At 32.0% G+C, this 23674-nt stretch overlaps 1 protein-coding gene across 9 annotated transcripts in view; it reads right to left on the bottom strand.

The window, feature by feature from the left end:
• CSNK1G3 (casein kinase 1 gamma 3) overlaps window positions 1–23674 on the bottom strand; it is a 104938-nt gene that overhangs the window by 23629 nt on the left and 57635 nt on the right. For 5 of the 9 annotated variants that reach the window (XM_028506733.2, XM_028506775.2, XM_036020696.1 and 2 more), the window contains exons 5-10: window positions 18914–19062; window positions 17129–17363; window positions 5923–6008; window positions 5714–5798; window positions 3799–3947; window positions 2282–2377 (exon numbers count right to left, since the gene is read on the bottom strand). In XM_028506733.2, coding sequence (XP_028362534.1) covers window positions 2282–2377; window positions 3799–3947; window positions 5714–5798; window positions 5923–6008; window positions 17129–17363; window positions 18914–19062 — 800 coding nt within the window. The remainder of the gene's footprint in view (window positions 1–2281; window positions 2378–3798; window positions 3948–5713; window positions 5799–5922; window positions 6009–17128; window positions 17364–18913; window positions 19063–23674) is intronic. The other 4 variants (XM_028506741.2, XM_028506784.2, XM_036020698.1 and 1 more) reach the window with 1 other exon arrangement.

Here is a 23674-nt window from a genome sequence, read left to right as displayed (position 1 = left end):
TTGTGGCTTAAATAAATTAGGTGAGATCAAATCTAAACAGGCTGGAAGAATGAAAATGATGCTAAAATTGAGACAAATATCTAAATGTTGCCTAGGAAAATAGGCAACATTTAGGGGTCATGGACCTCTTAAAGAAGATAGTGAAAGATCTGCAACCCCTCCTCAAAATAAACATTTACAGGCACCCACCACTTTTATAAATTATCAGGATCCACTAAACTTCAACCATTGATTCTAGGTTACAAATTGTTTATCTTGGGACATAATGAAGGTTTTGGTCATTTAAAGAATAAACTTTTCTTCTTTTGGGATTGTAAACTATAGGTTTCTCACACCACTTAAAACTGTTTACTGCTTCACAGATATTTGAGAACTTTTTCTAAATAAACAACTTTTCTATTATGATGATAGTTTGCATATCTAGATTTCAAATTCAACATGTAAACTATATTAAAGAATTTCCTGAAAAAAAAATGACTGCCTATACTTAGTGCAACAAGGACTGAATAAAATGATTCCCACCTTCAGTGAGCTCACAATCTAGCTAGTAAGACATGTGTGAAACATGTAGAAAGTTAAACTCTAAAATATTAATATTTAAATTAAATTTTAATCCAGCAATAAAAAAAATTTTACTTATTACAATACCTAAGAGCTCAAGTGGGAATCTTCAGAGAACATGAATTATTGATTTTCTTCCAAAGTACATTTGAGAAATTAACTCTGATTTAAAAATACAAGCTCTGAGTCTTGACTTCTAAGACATTTCTTTCTATACACAGTATCTTGTCAGAGTGCTCAAGATATCAACTCGTTATAATTTATATTTTGAATCCATCCACATACAAGACCCTTTATTGCCCCAATTTTTCTAAGGCAAAATTCTAAAACTAAACTTTTTAAATTGGCTGTACTTTAAAGAATACTGTTAAACATCCCTGAAATGTAGCATTTTATTTTGCAATGATTTTTAATGAATTGTGTTCTTTCCTTTGATTTTGATCTCTTGTTTAATCTTTATTCAAACTCTGATGGGACGAAAGATGTAAAAGTAAAAAAGGATTGTGTACTATCCTTCTCTAAAAATGGTTACAATAAAAAATACTAAAGACACTTAACTCAGGGTGAAAGTGAAATATTTTATGTCAAAGATGGCTTCAATAAAGCTTCTTTTTACAAAAAAAGGGAAGAGTGAAAACACTGCTCGAAAACTTTAACAGCCCTCAATTATCTTACCCAGGAAACACAAACTCTTCACTCTCAGTAGAAATTCTTTCTGTGTTGTCTTGAATCTATTCTCTGCTCCAAGTAAACTAAACTGCTTGCTATTCCTCAAATTCTATATTTTTAAACTTCTGCTTCATATTTTACATTGTTCACTTTCCTTAAAAATCCCTTATTCCTTAATTTGCCTTTAAAAATTTCATTTATGCTTCAGGCTCATTTCAAAAATCACTTTCTCCATGGAAAATCTTTATAGCTCCCACATATTCCAATGATCTTCCATGGCATTTTATTAATATGCTTCATGCAACAGAAATTAATTCTGCTCTGTAATGTAGTTATCTGTGAATTTATTATAATAATCATGATCATAATAATAACAGCCATGAGAGCTGAGATTTATTGAAGGCTTACTATATGCTAGGAATTAGCATGCATTATTTCTCTATTGTGAAAGAGAGAACTGAGGCTTTGAGAGATAAGTAATTTGCCCAGGGTTAAACCATATCCAAGTATGAATGATAGCAGAGATTGAGGGAGCTCTTAGCCACTCATAACAAAATCATTTCTTATAGTTTATATTGTTTTTTTTACTTCTGCATTTCTGCAACATGTAGAATAGTAGCTTTCCAATACCAGAAATTCAGTAAATAATGTATTAAATTAGACTGTAGTTCAAAAGAGCAACTGCTATTACAATTCATTCCAACAGGTATTCAAATACTTCTAATAGAATGTCAAATGCTGCTCAAAATTATACAAATTTATAGCACTAGGTTATAAATTTATGATTAAACTAATTAGTGAACATTATGGGGAATTATGTATTTTCAATTGTTAGCATGTGTGTACATAATCTGCTTCACCTATTGAGGGAAAATATATATTTCATGCTTTTAATATGTATATAGATGTGTTTGTATACACTCACACACACATGCAAATACACATATAAAGCAGTCATCTGGGCATCATAAAACATCAAATACATTTATATACCATCAGAAGGCAATACAGAAGAAGACCATGACATTTCTTATCTAAAAGGGCAGCAAACCTGGTTTTTAGATTGTTGCATCTTATCTCTGTGTTGGTGTGCTTCTCTGTTTGATGATAGAGCAGAATCTTGCTGAACTGCCCCTACTGGAGTAGGCTACAATACAATAACAATTAGCATCAATGCAATCTATTTCAGAAATCTTATTTAATAACATCTAGCTATTTAAAAGAACCAAGGACAAAATAAAAGACTGGAATAAAGTAAGGCCTTAAGAAAAGATATCATTCTCAAAATACAAAAGCTGACAGGTTAGAGCAAAGAGAAGATAGCTCCTCTTTAAACTGTTTTCCAAATATGGGGTCTGGCACAAAAAAACGCCCCTTTTTATTACAAAATTGTAAGCTAGTAATTCTGTAACATAAGAATATCACACTCAAGCACACCACGTGACATTTTCAGTGAAATGTTCAAATTAAAACTATAAATTACTACACCCATATCATTACCCTACCAACCACATTCAAGCAGGCCTTACTTCTGCAACCCTGTATTTAAATGCTTCATCAAGTATTTATTTTTTATCTACAAATACCTTCTAATGCTGTCATTACTTTTAAGTTACTTTTTCATGTCAAAAACTCAAAGTGTATCTGTTCATGTCTCTCATTTTCAAAGCTAATGTATAAACAGAATAAATTATTTTTAAAAATTAAGGGAACAATTTTTTAAACAAGCAAATAAAGTTGCTTACTGTCACTCAGAAGAGGCTTATGAAATTTTTAATTTTCAAATACAATTCAAAATTACTAGAATCAAAGTTTATTTAAATTTGCATCATAGATACATATATATTCAAATCATTTTGGATTTATGAAAAATATAGATTAATCACTTTAAGTCAATTGTTCAAACATGCTGGAATCTGAGGGTTCAGTAGCTCTACGCACAGGTAAAAATTTTTTAACAGTGAGCCACAAATAAGGAAAGTTTTGCAAGACATTCTTACTAATTTAAAAAATACTACTAAGAATACTTGATGTTTTAGAAGTCATCTCTTCAAAGAAAAAATATAATGCTGTATCTCTTTAAGTGATGAGCACTAATCCTGCAGTTATAATAAAGATAATTTTTTAAGTCATGAAAATTTAGGTATAGTTTTAAAAACCTAAACATGCTCCAAGTATCAATCTATTCCAAAAGATACCTTAAAACTGCTAGAATTAAAACATTTTTAAATTACAAATGTTTTGAAAGATGACTAAATTAAACATAAAACAAAACTAGTTGATCTTTTAAAGTAATCACTAGATTATACGAAAAAAAGTATATTCGACATTAAGAATCAGAAATGAAAAGGCCAAAATAACTTAACACTCTAAAAAGCAGAGTCCAAATGTAGGGTCTCTATAAACATCAAAAAATAGCAGTGTAGTGTTTTACTTGAAATATTCCTAAAAAGAAAATTAAATGAACCCTTTCTGAAAAATATTTGTTCTCAACTATTTTCAGTTGAAGAATCTATACTGTGGAAAAGAAACAGTAAAATCTTTTATTATATATTACAGAGTACTCACCAACTGTTTACCAATCCAGTCATATTCATAATCAAACATGTATCCTTTTCGATCAAACAGGTCAGTGAAAAGCTTTCTTAGGTAGTCATAATCTGGTTTTTCAAAAAAATCTAGCCTTCTTACATAACGGAGATATGTTGCCATTTCTTCTAGAAAGGAAATAAAAATTATTCTGATTATAATTTTCTATATACTCATTAGTAATAAAATTACTTAAATGTCTAAATGCACATAGCATTATAAAAATAGGAAAAAAACTCTATTATAATTTAAAATTCTATAAATATAATTACAATGAATATTTTTAAATAAAAAGAAAAGAAGGTAGGAAAGGAAATAGGAACAAAAGGGAAATGAGATGTTTAACAGACATTACTTTTGCTTCACTTCAGTAAGGAGAGGCTAAAATTTTTATTTTACAATTTTTTAGATTAAAAACTTTGGCAAGTATTAGAGGTTGAATTAGCAACTTAATGCATGATTATCTAATCACAAGGTACCATACTCAGCTCATAAATTTTAAAAATTATTTAAAATATCAGTAGGAATTGAGTCACTAGCTTGCTGGATTCCTATGGATTGAGTGACATAAACTAACTGACCAATAGAGGATTCAAATTCCTAATTGTGGCTACGTGCAGCATTCGAACCAACTGACCTAGCAAAATAAATCTACAACAGATCTCAGATGTAACATAGAAGCTCAGTTTATTTCTTCTTTTAATTATTGGTCATATAATCAACAATCATTCATGCTATTAAAATTTCCAAATGCATTATATATTTTAAAAGGTCATACTTTCCAGAATGAAAAAGTCATAAAAATCAATAGGCAAAATGGTGAGCAAAAACAGTGTTTCACCATGACTGCACAAAAATACCACTATAGTAAGAAATGGTAGGTTACACCTAGCTGCTTTTCTGATCCAATTCACTCATGGTAACCAATAAGAACACGATCACACACAGCGTAATGGGCAATGAAAACTAGCACCCAGTAACCTTCCTCACATGTTGAATCTCACTATTCCACTTTCTAGCAAATTAACCGGTTAATTTGCTTAGGCACAACCATTTTTCCTGAAGAAATTTGCACAGTCAATCTGCCTACACTTAAACTGCCAGTTCTAGACTAAAAAAGAAAAACACACTTTGCTGACAATGAATAATACAGCAAACTTGAGAAAGAGCTACCAGAGATTATACTGCTGATATTATTACGATAGTAATGCCAGCACTTTACAGGAGAAACTGTGAATATCAAAGTGAGATATAAATTCAGTCTTGTATCTTCAAGTTGGTTCTCTTTTTACTCAATGTTATTACACAAATCACATCGGGTATTTTGATACATTAGCAGCACATTATTCTTATGTTTTATTCTTCTTAGTTAATTTAAAAATCTTAAGTAAATTTCTGTTGGTTTGAGTTGCCAAAAACCTACATGAAAACAAAACTATTTTCATAAAACTCCCCAATATAAAATTAGCCTAAACATAATAAGGGTAGTAATATTTTACTGTACTTTGAAAACCAGAATAAAAATCATACATCACATCCCTACTTTGAGTTTGACAACGAGACTCAAATGACTAACACTATACACCAGAACCTTATAGTTGGTATTTCTTGGCAAATATAACTTATTAAAAGTACATCATTGAAGAAAATGTAACTTCAGCTAATATTTGTCAACACTAACAAAAGATGGGATTTTCTTCTACCAATACCATCTTAACAAAGCAAATATACAAATTGTCCCTGTGGCCTGTGCATCAAATGCTGACAATTTTAAAATCATATTTGGAGCTCAATTTTTTAAAACATGAAAAAAGTATTTATAGACTACAGCAATGACTAACACTTCTGGTCTTCTGTGTATGAGCATATGTATCAATGTGGCATTATTCATTACCTGGAAAATTCTCACATAACACTTCTATTGGTGTAGCTCGTTTTGTATCTCCAATTTTCTGATACCGCTCTTTTAATGTGTCAGCCTAAAATAGGGAGAAAACAAAAAACCTTATGAAAGCAGTAACTTTAAAATTAAATACTTGGAAGACAGGATCATAATATATTAACAATTTATGAAATTCAATAAGGAAATACAAAAACAATTACCTTTAAACCTTGCCAAGGAAGACTGCCTCTAAGAAAATACATGAACATATGACCTAAGGCTTCTAAGTCATCTCTTCTACTTTGTTCTGAAATATAAGAAAAACAAAATTTCACTTTCCTCTCCCAGTTAAGAATGCAAAAATGGAAACTGATTTTTTAGTTATATATCAATTAATTCTCAAAAGTTCAGAATATAAATACAAAAATACAGATCTAGTGCTTATAAGCAACAAGATCATGGCTAGTTAAACAATAATGTTTTTATGTTAAAATTATCATGCATCTTTAAAATATGCTACTATATCTCTTGAGATGCTACTGAGAAATCCTTTATCTCCTTAGATGCATTTCTTATTCATAGAAATATAAGGCAAGGGGGAAATGGTTCCATGGTCAAATAGTGTCACTGTGTACTATAGCTCTGTCTTAAAGATTCAGATCATAGCCCTGACCATCCTGGTTCAGCTGCTTGAGTGTCATCCCACAAAGCAAAGGTCACCAGTTTGATTCCTGGTCAGGGCACATGACTGGGTTGTGGGCCCAGTCCCCAGTTGTGGGGTATTCAAGAGGCAATGGATCAATGTTTCTCTCACACATCAATGTTCCTTTTCTTTCTGTCTCTCCCTTCCTTCCCTCTCTCTAAAAATAAATAAAATCTTCCTGGCTGGCGTAGCTCAGTGGATTGAGCGCAGGCTGGGAACCAAAGTGTCCCAGGTTCGATTCCCAGCCAGGGTACATGCCTGGGTTGCAGGCCATAACCCCCAGCAACCGCACATTGATGTTTCTCTCTCTCTCTCTATCTCCCTCCCTTCCCTCTCTAAAAATAAGTAAATAAAATCTTTGAAAAAAAAAATAAAATAAAATATTTTAAAAAATAAATAAAATCTTTAAAAATTCAGAATGTAATATATTAAAGATTCTGAAAAACACTATCCTTTGTTAACCCAAAATATTAAACCCTAAAAAAGTTTAATTTTATTTAAACCTGCATTTCCTAAACTTACATGAGTATAAAATTTCCATCCCACAAACTTTTCAGTAATTTTTAACACAATTAGTATTTTGTGTAATATACTTAAAAAAAATACTTCTTTGACACATAGTGACATTAATAACCCCTCTAAAAATATGCTGCTAAACAAATCATTTTCAAGCTATTATTGTTTCAGTAACAAAATGATATATACCACACAACTGAGTGACAATCACAGATTTAAACTGAAGGAGTTATTTATAAATATTTGCTGAGTGCATTTTTTTCAATTTTTCATCCCTGAAGTTAAATGCTTAAGATTTCTCAGTATTTTAAATTAACACAAAAATGCGGAGTAACAATAAAAGGAAAGAACAATACATTAATAAAAGGATGTTCCTGTGAAAGATGTTTTATACAAATGAATAATCATACTAACCAAGTAGTACTAAATGCTTTAAAAAAAAAAACTTGAAAGCAGAGACCTAAACTAGGGTTAAAGCTTCAGAGGTTTTGATTTTTACTATGTAAACTCACAACATTCTATAACTGTCTTCTGTAACATCTGCTACAGTCTTAAAATGTTTGTATTATTATTTAATCAATATCGATATTCCCACCAAATCACAGGAGGCCAGAGGTCTCTTTGACTCATTATCCTCAGGACCTAGTTTAATGGTTGTCACAGAGCAGGTGCTCAACACATGCTATTTAAATTCATAAATGAATATTTGGAAATATGTAATACCAGATATATGTCCATTTTCTATAAGCACAGGAAAATATCTAAAAGAACATGCATCAAATAGTAGTAATCAGGGGTATATAAGATTGGAGGTCTACACAGGACATTTAAATTTCTCATTTCTTATACTCAAAAAATTGGAGTATAATAGGAATTTTTTCTTTTACATACAATGTAAGCATACACTGTTGAAAACAGCAAACTTTCAAAATAAATAAAATCCACTTAAAGTTCTTTTTAAAGCCATTAATGAAAGTGAGTGTGAATAACATGAAAAAATTAGTAATGTCTTTTACTACTAAAATTACATTGTATGAGATCCTGGGAATATTAAAAAAGCCATGCCAAAATAAAATATTTCTGAAGTCCTTCTGAGAATCAGAATAAACCCCTGAATCTTTTAAAAACCTCAAATAAACAGGTCTACTGCCAGAGATTGATTCTTTCAGTATGACATGGGGTATAAGAATGTACATTTTAAAAAGTTTAGCAGATAATTCTGAAGTAGAGTCAGATTTTATAAGCACTAAAAAAGAAACTTCTTTCATGTAACTATAATTAACATGTAATAAAATATACCCGTTATAAGGGTACATTTTGATGAAGTTTTACAATATACAAACCTAAGTACCACCACAATCAAGAAGTATTCCCAACACTCGAAATGGCTTCCTTATGCCCTTTGTCTGTTATTCTCCTACTCCCCTGGCATCAAACCACTTATCTGCTTTTTGTCACTCTATATAAAATTTGATTTCTTTAATAGACTTTCACATGAATGGGATCATACAGTATGGACCCTTGTGTCTTTATCTTTTGCCTCAGCATAATGTTTTCAAGATTCATCCATGTTGTTGCATGCATTGATAACCTTTCATTATTTTTTATAAATAAATAGTATACCACAATATACTTATCCATTCACCTATTTAAGGACCTTTTTGTATAGCTTCCAGTTCAGGGCTATTGTGAATAAAACTGTTATGAACATTCTTGTACAAGTCTTCGTGTGGACATATGTTTTCATTTCTCTTGGGTAAATATTCTCCCAAGGGTTGTGCCATTTACATTTACATCAACCAGCAAAGTAGGAGAGTTCCCGTTGCTTCAGGCCTGTTCAACAATTAGTATAGTCAGTTTTAAATTTTAGCCATGCTAGTGGCCATGAAGTGTTAGCTCACTGTGGTTAAATTTCAATCTTACTAGTAAATAATATTTTTGAACATCATTTCATGTGTTACTGGTCATTCATACATCTTTTTGTTAAATGTCTCTTCAAACACTAAGTCCTACTCTTTGTCTTATATAAAGTTGTAAGAATTGCTTATATATTCAGATATATATAAATTTTACAAATACTTTCTCCCACCCTGATATATTAAGCTTTTGTCAAAATATAAACTTCTGTTCTTTGAAAGAAGACCAATTTATCAAGGTTTTTAATTTTACTATTAATGCTTTTTTTGTCCTATCTAGAAAATCTTTGACTACCCTAAGGTCACAACCTTTTTTCTCCCACTTTTTCTTCAAGAAATTATACAGTTTTGATTCTTACATTTAAATCTATGATTTATTTGAAGCAATTTTTTTTCAATTTTGGTGTGGGGTAAGGATTCAGGCTGATTTTTTTCAACATTGGTATCTAGTTACTCTCACACAGTTTCTTTACAAAACTATCCTTTCCTACCTTAAATTACTTTTGTGCCATTCCCAAAAATTAATTGAGCATCTATGTTTGGATATAATAAAAGCAAGCAAGATTGAAGTTTAAGACCACATAAATTAAAATATACAACACTTTAAGACTTACTATACAGCTACAGTAATCAAGAGAGCATGGTGTTTGTAAAAGAATACACAAATAGATCAATGGACAGAATAGATAGCCTAGAAATAGGTCCATATAAAAATATAGTCAACTGATGTTTGACAAAGCAGCAAGGGGAGTAAACTAAGCAAATAATAAGTATTTTCAACAAATGGTACCCTTACCATACAATCCAGCATTAAGGTACTTGGTATTTACCCAAAAGAGTAAGAAACATGTCCACACAAAAACCCGCACACAGACATTTATAGCAGCATTCCAAAACTTGGAAACAATGAAGATGTCCTTCAGGAGGTGATTAATTAATCTACAGTACTTCCAGACAACACAACATTATTCAGCACTAAAAAGAAATGAGCTATCAAGCCATGAAAAACATAAAGGAATCTTAAAGGCATATAACTATGTGAAATAACCCAGTATGAAAGGCTACATATTGTATGATTCCAACTATATGGAATCTGGAAAAGGAAAAACTTTTTGGAAACAGTAAAAAGACCAGTAGTTACCAGGGGTTGGAAGGAGAAAGGGCGAATTAGATGGAGCTTGGAGGAAGTGAAACTATTCTGTATGATACTATAATGGTGTACATATTATCATAAATTTGTATAAAACCACAGAATACACAACACCAAGAGTGAACCCTAAAGTAAACTAGGTGACAATGACATGTCAATGTATATATACCAATTATAAAAAAATGTACCCTTCTGGCAGGGAATGTAGATAATATGTGTGGGGACAGGGGATATTAAAAAAAAAAAAAAAAAAAAAAAAACCTCTGTACCTTCCATCTTACTTTGCTGTGAATCTGAAACTGCTCTAAAAATAATGTCTATTTTTAAAAAAAAAAAAACAACTATTTAAGCACATTTTCTCTAAACTTATTTAGATAAAAGTATACATCCTAGCACTCTCTAACGGACTTTGAAGGTATAACCACAAAAAATAGTAATCATATGAAAATCATGACCTAAAACATCAAGAAAATATCAATTATGCTCATCATGCTTTAAGAAAACAAGTAATCATGCAATACATTTTTAAACTGCTAAAATGTAAATACATATCTTTAAGCTGTTACAAGGCTGTTTGGGAGGCTTAAAGAGCAGGCTTCAGCAATCTGGGCAATTAACCTAGACATTATATTATATAAATCCATCACAGAATGATAGCACAGAAAGAAAACATTTTTGGAACAGCATAAGTCTGTGATTCCTTTTCTCCTATTCAGAGCACTTACCACTTCAAGGCTTGAAATACCATTCTTCTACAGAACAAAGATTTTTATTAACACAAAGCAACTGGCAATGTAGTTCTCAAATCCTAGTCTCTTTAATCATGAATACTCAATAATAATTTTAAAAAATAAAAGACAATGTTATTTCAAAAGTACTTATTACAGAGAAATACATAACATGTACTTAATTTCAAAAGAGCTTCAATAAGAGAAGACACTAATATAACAGGGTAAAAAAAGTGATCGAAAGGAATATTATAAAGTAAGGTTCAAAGCAATAGACAAAAAATGTCTTCAAAAAGAGAGTAAGAAGAAGACACCTGGTGGGACACAACTAAAAGAAAATTCAACATGACCATACTAAATGAAGCTTCCATTAAAGCAGACCAAGGAAATCTACATTTGTCATGTATCATTTTATTGAGATTTCATCTTGACCAGTAAGTTCAGCAGGTATGAAAAAGGTGTACAAGTGAATCACTACATCTGCCTTCTGAAAGTAAGTTGTCTAGTCAAGATCAATAGATTTATATACCACAGGCATAAAGATGCTAAATTCCATAATGTGACTTTACACTATTCTTCCCTATTATATTAGGAACAACTTTTTCCTTTTTAACATCTGATACAGTGTCAGTCTCCACAAAGAAAATAAAAAAAAAAACATAAATCTGTGCAAAGATTCCTCTAAACCAAATTCTCTATTTAAAAATTCATGTGAGCAGAAGTCCTTGAATGCACAGAATGAATGGATGAGTAAAAACAGCTGTGATATCACCAAAGCCCAGGCAAAGCAAGGAAGGAAGAGTATTTGTACATGCACAAATGACCTTTTCCTTTTAATCTATTCCTGATTCCTAAAAAAGCCAAGTGCTCTAACTCAAATCACCACTAAATATTCCATGTTTACAGATGTCTCAAACTTAGAAAATGCTTTAACTTGTTAGCACTCAAACTTGCATTACTTTAGCTTATTTTAATTTTTTAAGAACTGGAACTCATGTAATCTGGCAAACAATATTTTTCCCTTTCCCTATTAATATTATCCATCTACTCCCAAGTTCTACATCCTTACTGAGAGGGAGGGTTTTATTACATAAATGAGAAAAAGTAAGGATTAAAGCTTTTGTCCTTCGCAATACTTGCCAAAGAATTTTTTGTTTTCTTCCTCAACAAGAAGTGAAAGGAGATAAATATTAATAGTTAAATGTCATTTCCCAAGCTCTGAAGGCTTTTCCTAACAAAGACAAATACATGAGACTCACTTTTCCATTTCTACAAATAAAATGCTGTTGTATTTACCACTGATATGACATAGAACACTAGACCATAAGAAAGTTGTGACTTCCTGTCTCACAATAAAATGGTGGTGAACCTCTGTTAGTTGTTATAAAACAGTCTGTTAACAACTTCTATGAAATGAAAAATCCTCACAAACACTGTTCATGTAAATAAAGGTGTGCCTGGTTTTAATAAAAGACACAATCTTGAAGTTGTATATTTACCCAATCATATTTTAAAACTACCAGGAAAGCATGCTACTGAAAGGCACTCCCTCCAAATACTACCTGAACACAACCTGTGCTTTATAATTTTTTGATGTTTGAAGCTTACTTTTCTTAAAAAAAGGCAAATTTACATTTTTTAGGTATTTTCAGACATCTGAAAAGAAAAATACCATGAGCCTACTATCAGGCAAGCTGTCAGGGAAGATGCCAAGTGCTATTTAGTTCTGAATGACAGGCAAAAACAGTGACATGTAGTATATAGCTTATAAACAGTCAGACTTGAAACTAAGACCGGGAATTGGCGGTTAGATTAGGTGATGACTTCTAAGGTCCAGTACAAATTATGATCATACATTGTAAGGTACATTTGAGTAGTGATTATGGATAAATAATGACTGGTTTATGTTCCTGTCTATTCTCCTATAACTTATGAATGAGATGTCAAAGATAAAATCTAAAAGCAGAAACTTAAGTCCAACTTCCTCTGATATGAAAAGTGACCATGCTTATTATGACTTAATAATAAACTATTGTAAACATACTAAGAACCAAATGTTTTAGAAAGTCACAAAAGCAATTCAATGGGAAAGAATAGGATATCACAGAAAGAACCTCACCCCCTATCTCACTGCGTATGAAAAATTAATTCTAGGTAGCAAAACAAAAAATGTCTTCATCACATGGGAGGGGGGATTTCTTAGGATTTAAAAAGTAATAATCATAAATGAAAAAATAATAAATTAGACATAATATTTACAACTTTTGCTCATCAATTCACATCATTAAGAAAATGAGTAGGCAAGTCACAGACTACAATAAAATAATCACAGAGCATATACTTGGCAAAGGACTTGTATCCAGAATATATTAAAAATCCTATAAATCAATAATAAAATGACGCTACACAAATGAGCAATATAAGTTCATAAAATAGTGCTCAAAAACATTAGCCACAGAGAAATAGAATACCTCTGTGTATCTATTAGAATAGCTAAAATAAAAAAGACAACATCAAATTTTATCAAGAATGTAAAACAAAACTCTCATTCAGTGCTGATGAAAATAGAAAATGGTTAAAATGCTTTAGGGAAGTGATTGGTAGCTTCCTATAAGTTAAACAATATCTACCATATGACCCAACAATTCCAACCTTAGGTATTGACCCAAAAGAACTGAAAACATATGCCCACTGAAAGATTTTCAAGAAAGCCATGGCAGTCTTATTCATAATAGCAAAAAAAAAACAAAAACAAAAAACTGTTAATAGTCAAAATGCTCATCAACATTAGAATATATAAATAATTTACAAAATATTTGTACAATGGAATACTAACAGCTTTAAAAAGGAACAAAGTCCTAATATTGCAATAACATAAATGAATCTCATATATATTATAGTAAGCAAAGGAAGTCAGATGATTTCATTTGTATGAAGTAATAGAAACAGCAAAACTAATCTATAGTGATAGAAATCAGAAATCAGATCAGTAGTCACTTCTGGAAAAGTAGGGGATTGACTGAGAAATAGCAAGAAGGAAATCTGAAGGGTGAGAGCCATATTCTAAATTTGAGAGGGCTGTGAGTTACACAAACATGTACATCTGTCAATTCCCACAAAATGTACATGCAAATGTGATACATTTTTTAATGTAAATTGTACTCTAATTTAAAAAGAACTCCTCAATTAAAATAAGAATTACAAATATTACAGATCTAGTAAGTTTGCTTTACTAAGTGTTATCAGTTACTAATTCTGAAACTACATTCTTAGTACCCTAGGCTTCTAAAAACGAGTAAATAGAGTGGTTGCAGCCAGATTTCTCACTGTTGACAAAGTAAGAAATAAATACAGAAAAGGGAAGGGGATTACAAATATGGAAAGGAGGAGGTACTACTTTGTGGTATTAGACTGAAATTAGAACTATCAGTAAAAACACATGGTTTGTAATAGATATTAATGTATATATGCATATACATGTATAGGTATATTTGTGGATATATGTGCACATGCACACAAATAAGTACATATGTGTAAATTCACATACACATACAAGGTCTTTCCAGAAGGTATCCAGCCATGTATGATGAAAAATAGATACATTTACTGAAGAAGATAGGAGATACAAGAAACACTGCACACAGGACAATGACACCTCAGTGACCTTCAAAATAGGCACCTTGGGACCTCACACAGTTCTCCCAATTGTCATCAGCTGCCCCACCATACTTTCCTGAATTTCACTGACAGTCTGAAACCTCTTCCCTTTGAAAGATTTTAGTTTTGAGAAAAGCCTAAGTCGTAGGGTGCCATTTCTGGGCTCCAGGAGGGCTGATTCACCTGGGTGATTTAATAATGTTTTGCCAAAAAGCTCTGCACATGATGTGATGATGAGTGGGCGTGTTGTCATGATGAAGCTCTCTGAATCATCTGAATAGTTTCCGTGGAGGAATGTTCAAGCTTAATGCAAAATCTGATGCAAATTTGTTGCTCTACTCACTCAGTCATTTTTGAATGTGATGGCCACACAGTACACATGTCCACTCAACAGCATCTACCGCCCCCACTAACTAATACAATGTTCTTGAAAATTGTTCTCATTATATTAATAACTGCTGAATTGTAAAAGCATTTTATTTATTGATTTTAGAGAGAGAGTACACTTGGAAGAGGGGGAGGGAGGAAGATAGAAAGACAGAGAGAGAAATTGAGAGATTTGTTTTTCTACTTATTTATTAAGAATTTGTTAATTCTTTTAAGTGCCCTGACCAGGGATTGAACCTGCAACCTTGTCATATCAGGATGACTCTTTAACCAACTTAGCTTTCCAGCCAGGACTATCTTATTAAATATATTATAGTGCAATGCTATCATTATTTAATTTGATGCTCAAATTGTGCCAGATTTGGCCACTGGTTGCTCCATCAAGTTGGGTCCTCTGTACTTTAGCATTTTCTGATGATTCAGTTCTCATGAAAACTGCTTTACTTTCTGGTGCAACAAGTTGTTTCCCGTTCATCTTGTATTTTTTCTGCTCTAGCCCCAAAACAGACGTTTCTCCAATAAGCCCTGGTTCTTTTATTGGATAATGGTATGTAAAAAACAAGACTTGGGCACTAGGTATGTTTATTCCTACTATAATGTTATTGCTTCTAGGTCCTTTCTGCAGCAGAAGTAGGAAATAAAAGGTCTGTCCAGAAAAAGTCCACCCATTGTCAACACAAAGAGAGAGTCTGAGTGACATCAATACAACCCGGCAGCCAAGGAGAGTGAACTGGAATGAAAACGTGTGAACCATGGTGACTTCATTGTACTAGTCAGTGGGAGGGAGAAGTAAATCCTGTTGAATGAGCCATGTATATTAAGTGGTCACCACATTCAAAATGACTGAGCAAGTAGAGCAACAAATTTACATCAAATTTTGTATTAAGCTTAAACATTCCTTCATGGAAACTATTTGGATGATCAGAAGGTCACAGCTATGGGCAAGTGACGATTAGCAGCTTCATCACAACAACACACACCCACTCATGCATCACATCTCATGCACAGCTTTTTGGTGAAACATCAAATCACCCAAGGGACTCAGCCCCTCTACAGCCCAGAACTGGTACCCTGTGACTTCTGGCTTTTTCCAAAACGTAAATCACCTTTGAAAAGGGAAGAGATTTCAGACCATCAATGAGATTCAGGAAAATACAATGGGGTAGCTGATGGAGACTGGGAGAACTATGTGAGGTCTCAAGGGGACTGAGGTGTCAATGTCCTATGTACAATGTTTCTTTTATCTTGTATTTTCTTCAGTAAATGTCTCTATTTTTCATATTATATGGCTGGATACTTATATTCAGTAAGATAAGAATTCATGAGTACATACTGATATAAGTCAGTAAATGGGGGAAGGGAAAGCTTTTGCTTACATTAGAATACCAACTAACTGCATAATGGATAGAATTAGAAAATCATCAATGCTCAATTGATGCTAAATCTATTGGGTAAAAATCTGATGCAGAACAACATATTTACATAATCTCAAAATCTATTTACAAACTAACTACAAAGGGAAAATAAGAAATTTTAAGTGGAGAAATTTAGCAGACACTACCCCAAACAAATCATCAAAGCTACCTGAAACCAAGTGACATCATGTACCTCCTGACTTGATGCTCTGAGAACACATCACTTTTATGATATTTGTGTTAAAAATGCATACCTAAAGATAATCATGAAAAAATATCAGATAATCATATATTGAGGGCATTCTACAAAATAGTCTGTACTCCACAAAAATATTAAAGTCAGGAACCATAAAGAAAGGTGAGAAAATGTTCCAGAAAAAAAGAAACTAAAGACATATGACAAATAAATAAAATGTGTCGTCCTGGATCAGGAATAAAAAAAAGCTATGAGAAACCCTGTGAGGTTAATATTATTTTATCCTTTTTACAAAATGGAAACCAAAGTCGTATAGCTAGTGCATAGTAAACAGTACCATTACAGTACATACTCTTAGCATTAAATGTATTAGGCAGTTTGCTATCTCTCTAATTGTATCAAAGAACTCGTCTCAGTCAAAAACCTATACATATACTAAATTCAATTAGAATTAAGTATTCTTTCATATCCTTTAACAGAAGTAATTAAATCAATCACTCTAACTATATCAAAGTTGAACATTTCAAGTTATATTTAAAAAAGACATAGTGAATGCAAGGATGTCTGTCATTCATTTACTCTTATTAAAAAATAAGAGCAACTTATTTTTTAAATGTTTTATTAAATATAAACTCTTGCTAGATGTGATAAATATAAATTGTAATAAAAGCAATTATAACCTACAAAAACTAAACCATAACAACAAATAAAAACTCACAGTTAGCATAGTTACTGAATTAAAACAAAAGGTACACATACCTTTTCCTAAATGTGTATTTATACTCATATATCTAGCTGTTCCCGTAAGGCTCTTGTGTTCTCTGTATGGTATGTGTTTCTTTGTCTCTGGATCAATATATTCCTTTGCCAAACCAAAATCTATAATATGAATAACTTGTTGGGTTTTATTTCCTGGTCGTCCTATTAAGAAGTTCTCAGGTTTTACATCTCTGTATATCAAGTTCTTTGAATGAACATATTCCATGCGAGAAATCTTGATTCAAAAAAAAAAGAAGAAGATAAACTTGATTTGAGGCTTTGATTAGCATAAAAAAGCATGATAGATGCAACATAACTTTGATGATAAAAACAACATAAAGAAAAAAAACAAATCATTTCAACCCTTTAAAAAGTTAACACCACATAAGTAAATAGTTTCTCAAATATATGACTGATTATGATTAAAAATACCTGCTTTTACTATTAAGGTCACTATAAATGACTGTGTTTGAATTTTATGAACTCCTTTCATATCAGCAAGCCTGATCCAATCAATACTTTCAGATGATGCTACATTATAGTCAAAAAGCTTTATTAATACTAAATCTTGAATTCAAAAGTATAAATAGACATATGCACAAACTTGCAATTTATTCTTCCTCATCACTTCTATAATCAAGCAACTTTTATATTTTAAAAATTTAAAGAATCTAAACTGTTAAATAAAAACAATTAACAGAGCACCCTTTAGTATATCTTTTTTTCTTTTTGTAACTTGTTTTCTTTACTTTTTCCCTTAGGTATTAAACATTTTTAAATATCTTGAAATTAGAAAGTTTTCAAATGTAACTCTAATGATGCAGTACATTTTTATTATTTTACACATTCTCCAATACTGTTCACTATACAAACTGTCACAAAACAGAACATTACAAATAAGAAAATTAAAATTATATCATTTAGTGACAATTGTGGTTGACAATGCAATGGACACAGTCACTCAGGCCATTTTAGCTTTTTAACAAGTTTTGGATCATATACAATATTCTATGACCTATACTTCTAATTAATGATATATTATGAGCATTTTTCAGATCATGAAACTTTCTTTTATTACATCTTTTGTATTAAAAATATGTATTACTTCAAGTTTTACTATTTTATGGCTATTAACAACTTATTTAATTAATCCTGTTAATTCTGTACATCTAGGTTGTTTTCCACTTTATAGCCAATATTTGTGCACAGAAAGCTTTAAATGTATCTGAATACTTCCAACAAGATAAATTTTTAGAATTGGAATTAATAAGTCAATGGATAAAAACAATTTTAAGACTTCTGTGGCATACTTCTATTGGCATTTACTTCAAAACTGCCTTAAAATCATCCTCTATGTTGTTTCCCCATAAGTTCCCTGAAATTTAAGTAATTTAGAAGTCTCTCTCATTAGTCTGTTTCCTCTTTTTCTCAGCCATTAGGATTTATGGCCAAGATTTAGAATCCACGTGTCTGGCTGAAAGTTCTCTTTTCTCAAGTATTCATCTCTAAGTGAAAAGTGCTGAAAACAAGTTAATTCTTAAATTGTGCTAGCATTCTGATATGAAAGCAGTGTGATATTAATTCTTTCATATAAATAAAATACACCTGATTCAGCTGTTTTAAGTTGCATGCATCCTAAAAAGGCAATACTATTTAAAGCAGAAACATTTTTAGGTTGAATGCTCTGCAAGATAATGTAACAAAACTCGAAACTTTTAATATAAATATGTGACCAAAGAGCCACACAACTGTTGAAACAATTTTAAATCATCCTGCTTTACTTACCAGTTGGATAGCTATCATGAGAACTGTTTTAAGGGAAAATGTTCGGTCACACAAATCAAACAAATCTTCCAAACTAGGTCCCAGCAGTTCCAGCACCATAGCATTGTATTTACCACAAGGGCCAAAATAGTAAACTTGAGGTATACCATCTGAGGGAAAAGAGAAAAAAGGATTTTAATAATTTCCTCATCTTCAACATCAAACTTTATTTCCTAGAAATTCAATCCACAATTTTTAAAAATTTTTTAATTTCAAGAACTGCAGTAGTAGTTTTACATTTCCCATACATACAATAAACTTTCACAGACCCAGCCTTCTCCTACTGAACAGTGTAGCCTGATTACACCTCTACTGCAGCTATGTGACTGAACTGTATTACAAACAGTGCCTCATTGTTGGTTTCTCATCATGGACAGGAACTGGACATTTTAGCCTTATATTTCCATGACCCAGAGAAATGCTTGGCACATAGGAAAGATTTGATTTTTACTTAACAAAAGAGTCACTGTTCTCTTTAATACCCCTATGGTAGGCATAATGCTATAATTGCCTTCCAAGACTCCCATCCTCTGGTGTATACATTCCATATAATCTCCTCCTGCTAAGCATGGGCAAAATCCCCATATTTTACTTGTGATTGGGTTATGTTATATGGCAAAAGTGATAGAATCTCTCTATCAGTGGACTTTAATCAAAACAGGTTATTCTGGTGGGCCTGACCTCATCAGGTAAATCCTTTAAAAACAAGGGCTAGAGGTCAGAGATCAGATTCAAAGCAGCAGAGCTTTCCTGTTGGCTTCAAACAAGCAAACTACCATGTTGTAGAGAAAGTCACATGCCAGGGAATGGTGGGCAGACTATAGGAACTGAAGAACTTGGTCCCATAGCCATGAAAAACAGTTCTAGGAATAACCAGTGAGCTTGGAAGAGAACTGAGCCTTAGGTAAGACTGCAGTCTGGGCTAACACCTTGATTTCAGCCTGGCAAGACCCTCAACAGAGGACCCTGCTGTACCTGGACTCCTGGCCCATGGAAATTGGGAAATAATAAAGTCTCCTGTTCTTTGCCACTAATTACTAAATAATTTGTTATTCAACAATACAAAACAATCAAACTCCAAGTATAAAGTCTAAATGAACAGAAATCATCTGTATTTTATTTTCAGAAGTAAAAGACTCACAATAAACAAATACAAGTAAGTGATTAATTTATCTTAACATTGCATTTATCTATTTATTCATCGTGAGGAAATGAATTTCCATCTTATATCTCTAATTTACTTACAAGTAGTTTGCTTGTTTTAGAAGGGAAACAATTCTTTCAAATAAAACCTTCCCATTCTTTTTAAAATAAAGAGTTTGGGAAACAAGTTTATTCTTGTTTATCATTTTGAATATTATTTACTGCAGGGGGTGACAGAAAACATTAAACTAGAAGCAAGTACAACTAGGTTCTTAGTTTGGCCTAATATTAACCATTCAGCCTCTCTAATAGGCTAAGATCATCTTAATAGATGCTGAAAAGCATCTATCATAGCTTTCAGCAAATTTGGAACAGAAGGTAACTTCCTCAACTTGGTAAAGGGCATCTAAGAAAAACTCACAGCTAACATCAAACCTGAAGGTGAATGAATGCTTTCCATTTATGACTAGGAACAAGAAAAGGATGTCCACTTTCACCTCTTCTATTCAACAATGCAATACAACAAAATGAATGAATGAATGAATGAATGAATGGCATTCTCAAAAGCAAACAGTCTGTTAATTTAAGAAAAACTATTTGTTTTTCCTATTTGTTACTAACAATAAAATTCACACTTTCAAGTAAATATTAGAATTCTGCAAAATTTATTCTGCCAGGATGGAGTTGACAGCTTCCCAATACTTAAACAAACAAACCTTTTCTGAGGAAATTGGGATGATGTTAGCTATTACAATTTAATTTGGGGTATGAAACGTGTCAGTATCTGCATTTGAAGAATCTGCCTAACTTAGGAAGCCAGTATTTTCCAGTCACCAATGCATATATTTACAAAATCATGCACAGAAAATTGACCTATCAAAGTATGATATTTTATTGTAAGAGAGACCAGGAAAAGTTTTTTGTTTTTTTCCTGTGGTTTCTAACTCTATATTGCAACTGACGTTTAAGAAACAACCACTTGTCAAATATTGGTATAGTATCAAAAAATATTCATAATTTAAAAGTTAACTTATTAACCAAGGTTTACAAAATTGTGAGTTAAAACTTTGTTGGTGAAAATATGAACTGATACATTTCTGGAGGAAAACTGCCCTATCCTTTTCAAAGGAAGCAAAACTATGCATACAGTCATATTGAAGCTGTACTACTTGTAACCATAAAAAACAATAGGGAGCCATCTAAACATCCATCCATCTTGAACTAATCAGGTAAATTATGTCATATCCATTTTGGAAACACAGATGATTCCTACTTTCTCTTTTATATTTGTTAAACATTTCCAATATTTTATAAAAAACACACGCTATTTTTGCAATCAGGAATTAAATGCACATTTTTAAAATACTTCTGGGATCACAAAGAAAAACTTGAATTACAAAAAGACTTAAACCACATTTATTTAATCCATGTATTAACAGTAACTGAGTTAGTAGTTCTCAAACACTATCTCCTGTCTTCAAAGTTATACAGCCTTACCTCTACTCTTAACTATTAACTTTATTTTGGAGTTCCTAGAAACAAAGCAAAGTATACTATTCAGACTCTATAATGTAAGTTTGGCTTCTCCTCCTTCTCACCATACCTCCCTAACAGAAGGAATAAAGAGATATATTTTAAGGCTCAGATTTACTCTGCCTCACATGGTTTGAGCTCTTCTCAGACTGCATTTCAAAAAATTTCTACCCTAGTTCTGCCATCCAAGTTATCAAACTTTTCCCTTTATCCAACCTTCAAGTCTCCTTTTTTCAAAATGTATCTATTAAGCATGACCCAAATTAATAATTATTCACACAGAATTTCTCATAGCCAAGGAAAGGTATGTAAGGTAAATCTACTCTGTTATTATTCATGCACACCAACTCACTGTTAGCAGATCATGTACCTAACATGTATATTCCATCAAGCATATACATACTATACCTTTGGGTTTCTAAAATAACACCATTAAAAAAATCAGTAAAGAGACAAAAAGGAACTACTTCAATTCTCTCCAAAATTTCCTTTCTTTAAAAGTTTCGAAGTGTCCCAAAGTTACGTATCTCTACATTATCCAAGATGGCTAAATTTCCTAAGCAGCATTACATTTCAATGGGTAAATTAAACAGACATTCTCCAGTGTGAATAAAAATACTTCAGCTTTATCATGCAACATAATTTTACCTTAAAATATTACTCAGTACAAACTTTTGGTGAAAAAAAGGTGGCCTAGTTCTGAATGAATCCTTGAGATACATACTGTTTTGTGAGTCAATGAATAAAGAAACTTCCTAGATAACTATTAATAATGTATTCCAACACAACTTTTATGTCATTGAGATAAAGAATCACGAGTTATAAATTTTTAAAAAATCAAGAATGTAAAGCAAATACTGTAAAGACCAAACTAGGATTTCATATCCCAGGACAAGTCTGGGTAGTTTTCTAAGACTGAGCAAACAAATTAAATTGTTAAAAGTAAGGAAAGTTTGCAACTAACAAACAGGGGCTAGGGAGCATGCTAGGCAAAAACAAAACAAAACAAAACAACCACAGCAGTAGAAATATGGTAGTCAAGAACACAAGGAAGAGTATTTTTGGAAGTGGGAGAAGTGGGAGGGGGCGGGTAATAGAGAAGAAAAAGGCTCATAAAGAAGGCTTAGAAGGAAGAGTAATGAAGATGTTGTTACTAACTGCACCTCCCGATCAAAGTGTCTGGCTACTGAATTCCATGGACGTAATCAAACTCATGGGCAAAAGCAAGCTTTTGTATTTGTTTTTATATCCAGTGAATTTTCAACTGTAAACTTTTACTCTACCCAATTCCTATTGTTCCAAAATTATTTTCAAACCACTATAAAAAGCCACTCATTACGATTCATCAAAGCTCTTATAATTTCCAACATCAGTATTTTTCAGGGATAATTACTGGCATCCCTAATATTCTTTCTTTTTTAATTCTCACACGAGGACATGCTTATTGATTTTTAGAGAGAGAGGAAGAAAGGGTGAAGGAGAGAAACCAATGTGAGACAAAAACATCAACTGGCTGCCTCTTGTACATGCCCCAACCAGGGACTGAACCCACAACCCAGGCATGTGCCTGGGATCAACCCACTGGGAATCAAACCCACAATATTTCAGTTCACAGGATGATGTTCCAACCATCTAAGCCACACTGACCTAATTTTCAGGACAAGTGTATTTTTCCCCCAAGCAAAGCTTAAGGATGGGCCAGAATACAAAATTCACATATTACTGGAAAATACAGTCTTATACTTATCCTACCCAAATTAATTTTACTAAACATTTCATTTTATATTTCAGCATTCCATTTAAGTGACCAAAACAACATTAATTAATTGAAGTCACAAAACAACATTAGGAGGTATAACATTCTTAAAGAGTACTTAGTACTTTGTGCCAGGTAAGCATATCTTTAAAGAAATAATATCATGTTTCTTTCCATTTTCATGTTTAGTATTCTATAGCAGATACTAGAACAAAGGAATTAATATCCCTCTTGGTAAATTTGAATCTTACAGATAGAGTTAAGAAAATCTAAAGTTTAATTACAAATAC

This window comes from Phyllostomus discolor, chromosome 3, assembly GCF_004126475.2.
Source record: "Phyllostomus discolor isolate MPI-MPIP mPhyDis1 chromosome 3, mPhyDis1.pri.v3, whole genome shotgun sequence".
NCBI classification, from domain to species: Eukaryota; Metazoa; Chordata; class Mammalia; order Chiroptera; family Phyllostomidae; genus Phyllostomus; species Phyllostomus discolor.
Note: the sequence above shows the minus strand (reverse complement) of the source record. Positions and strands in the feature narration are given on the sequence as shown.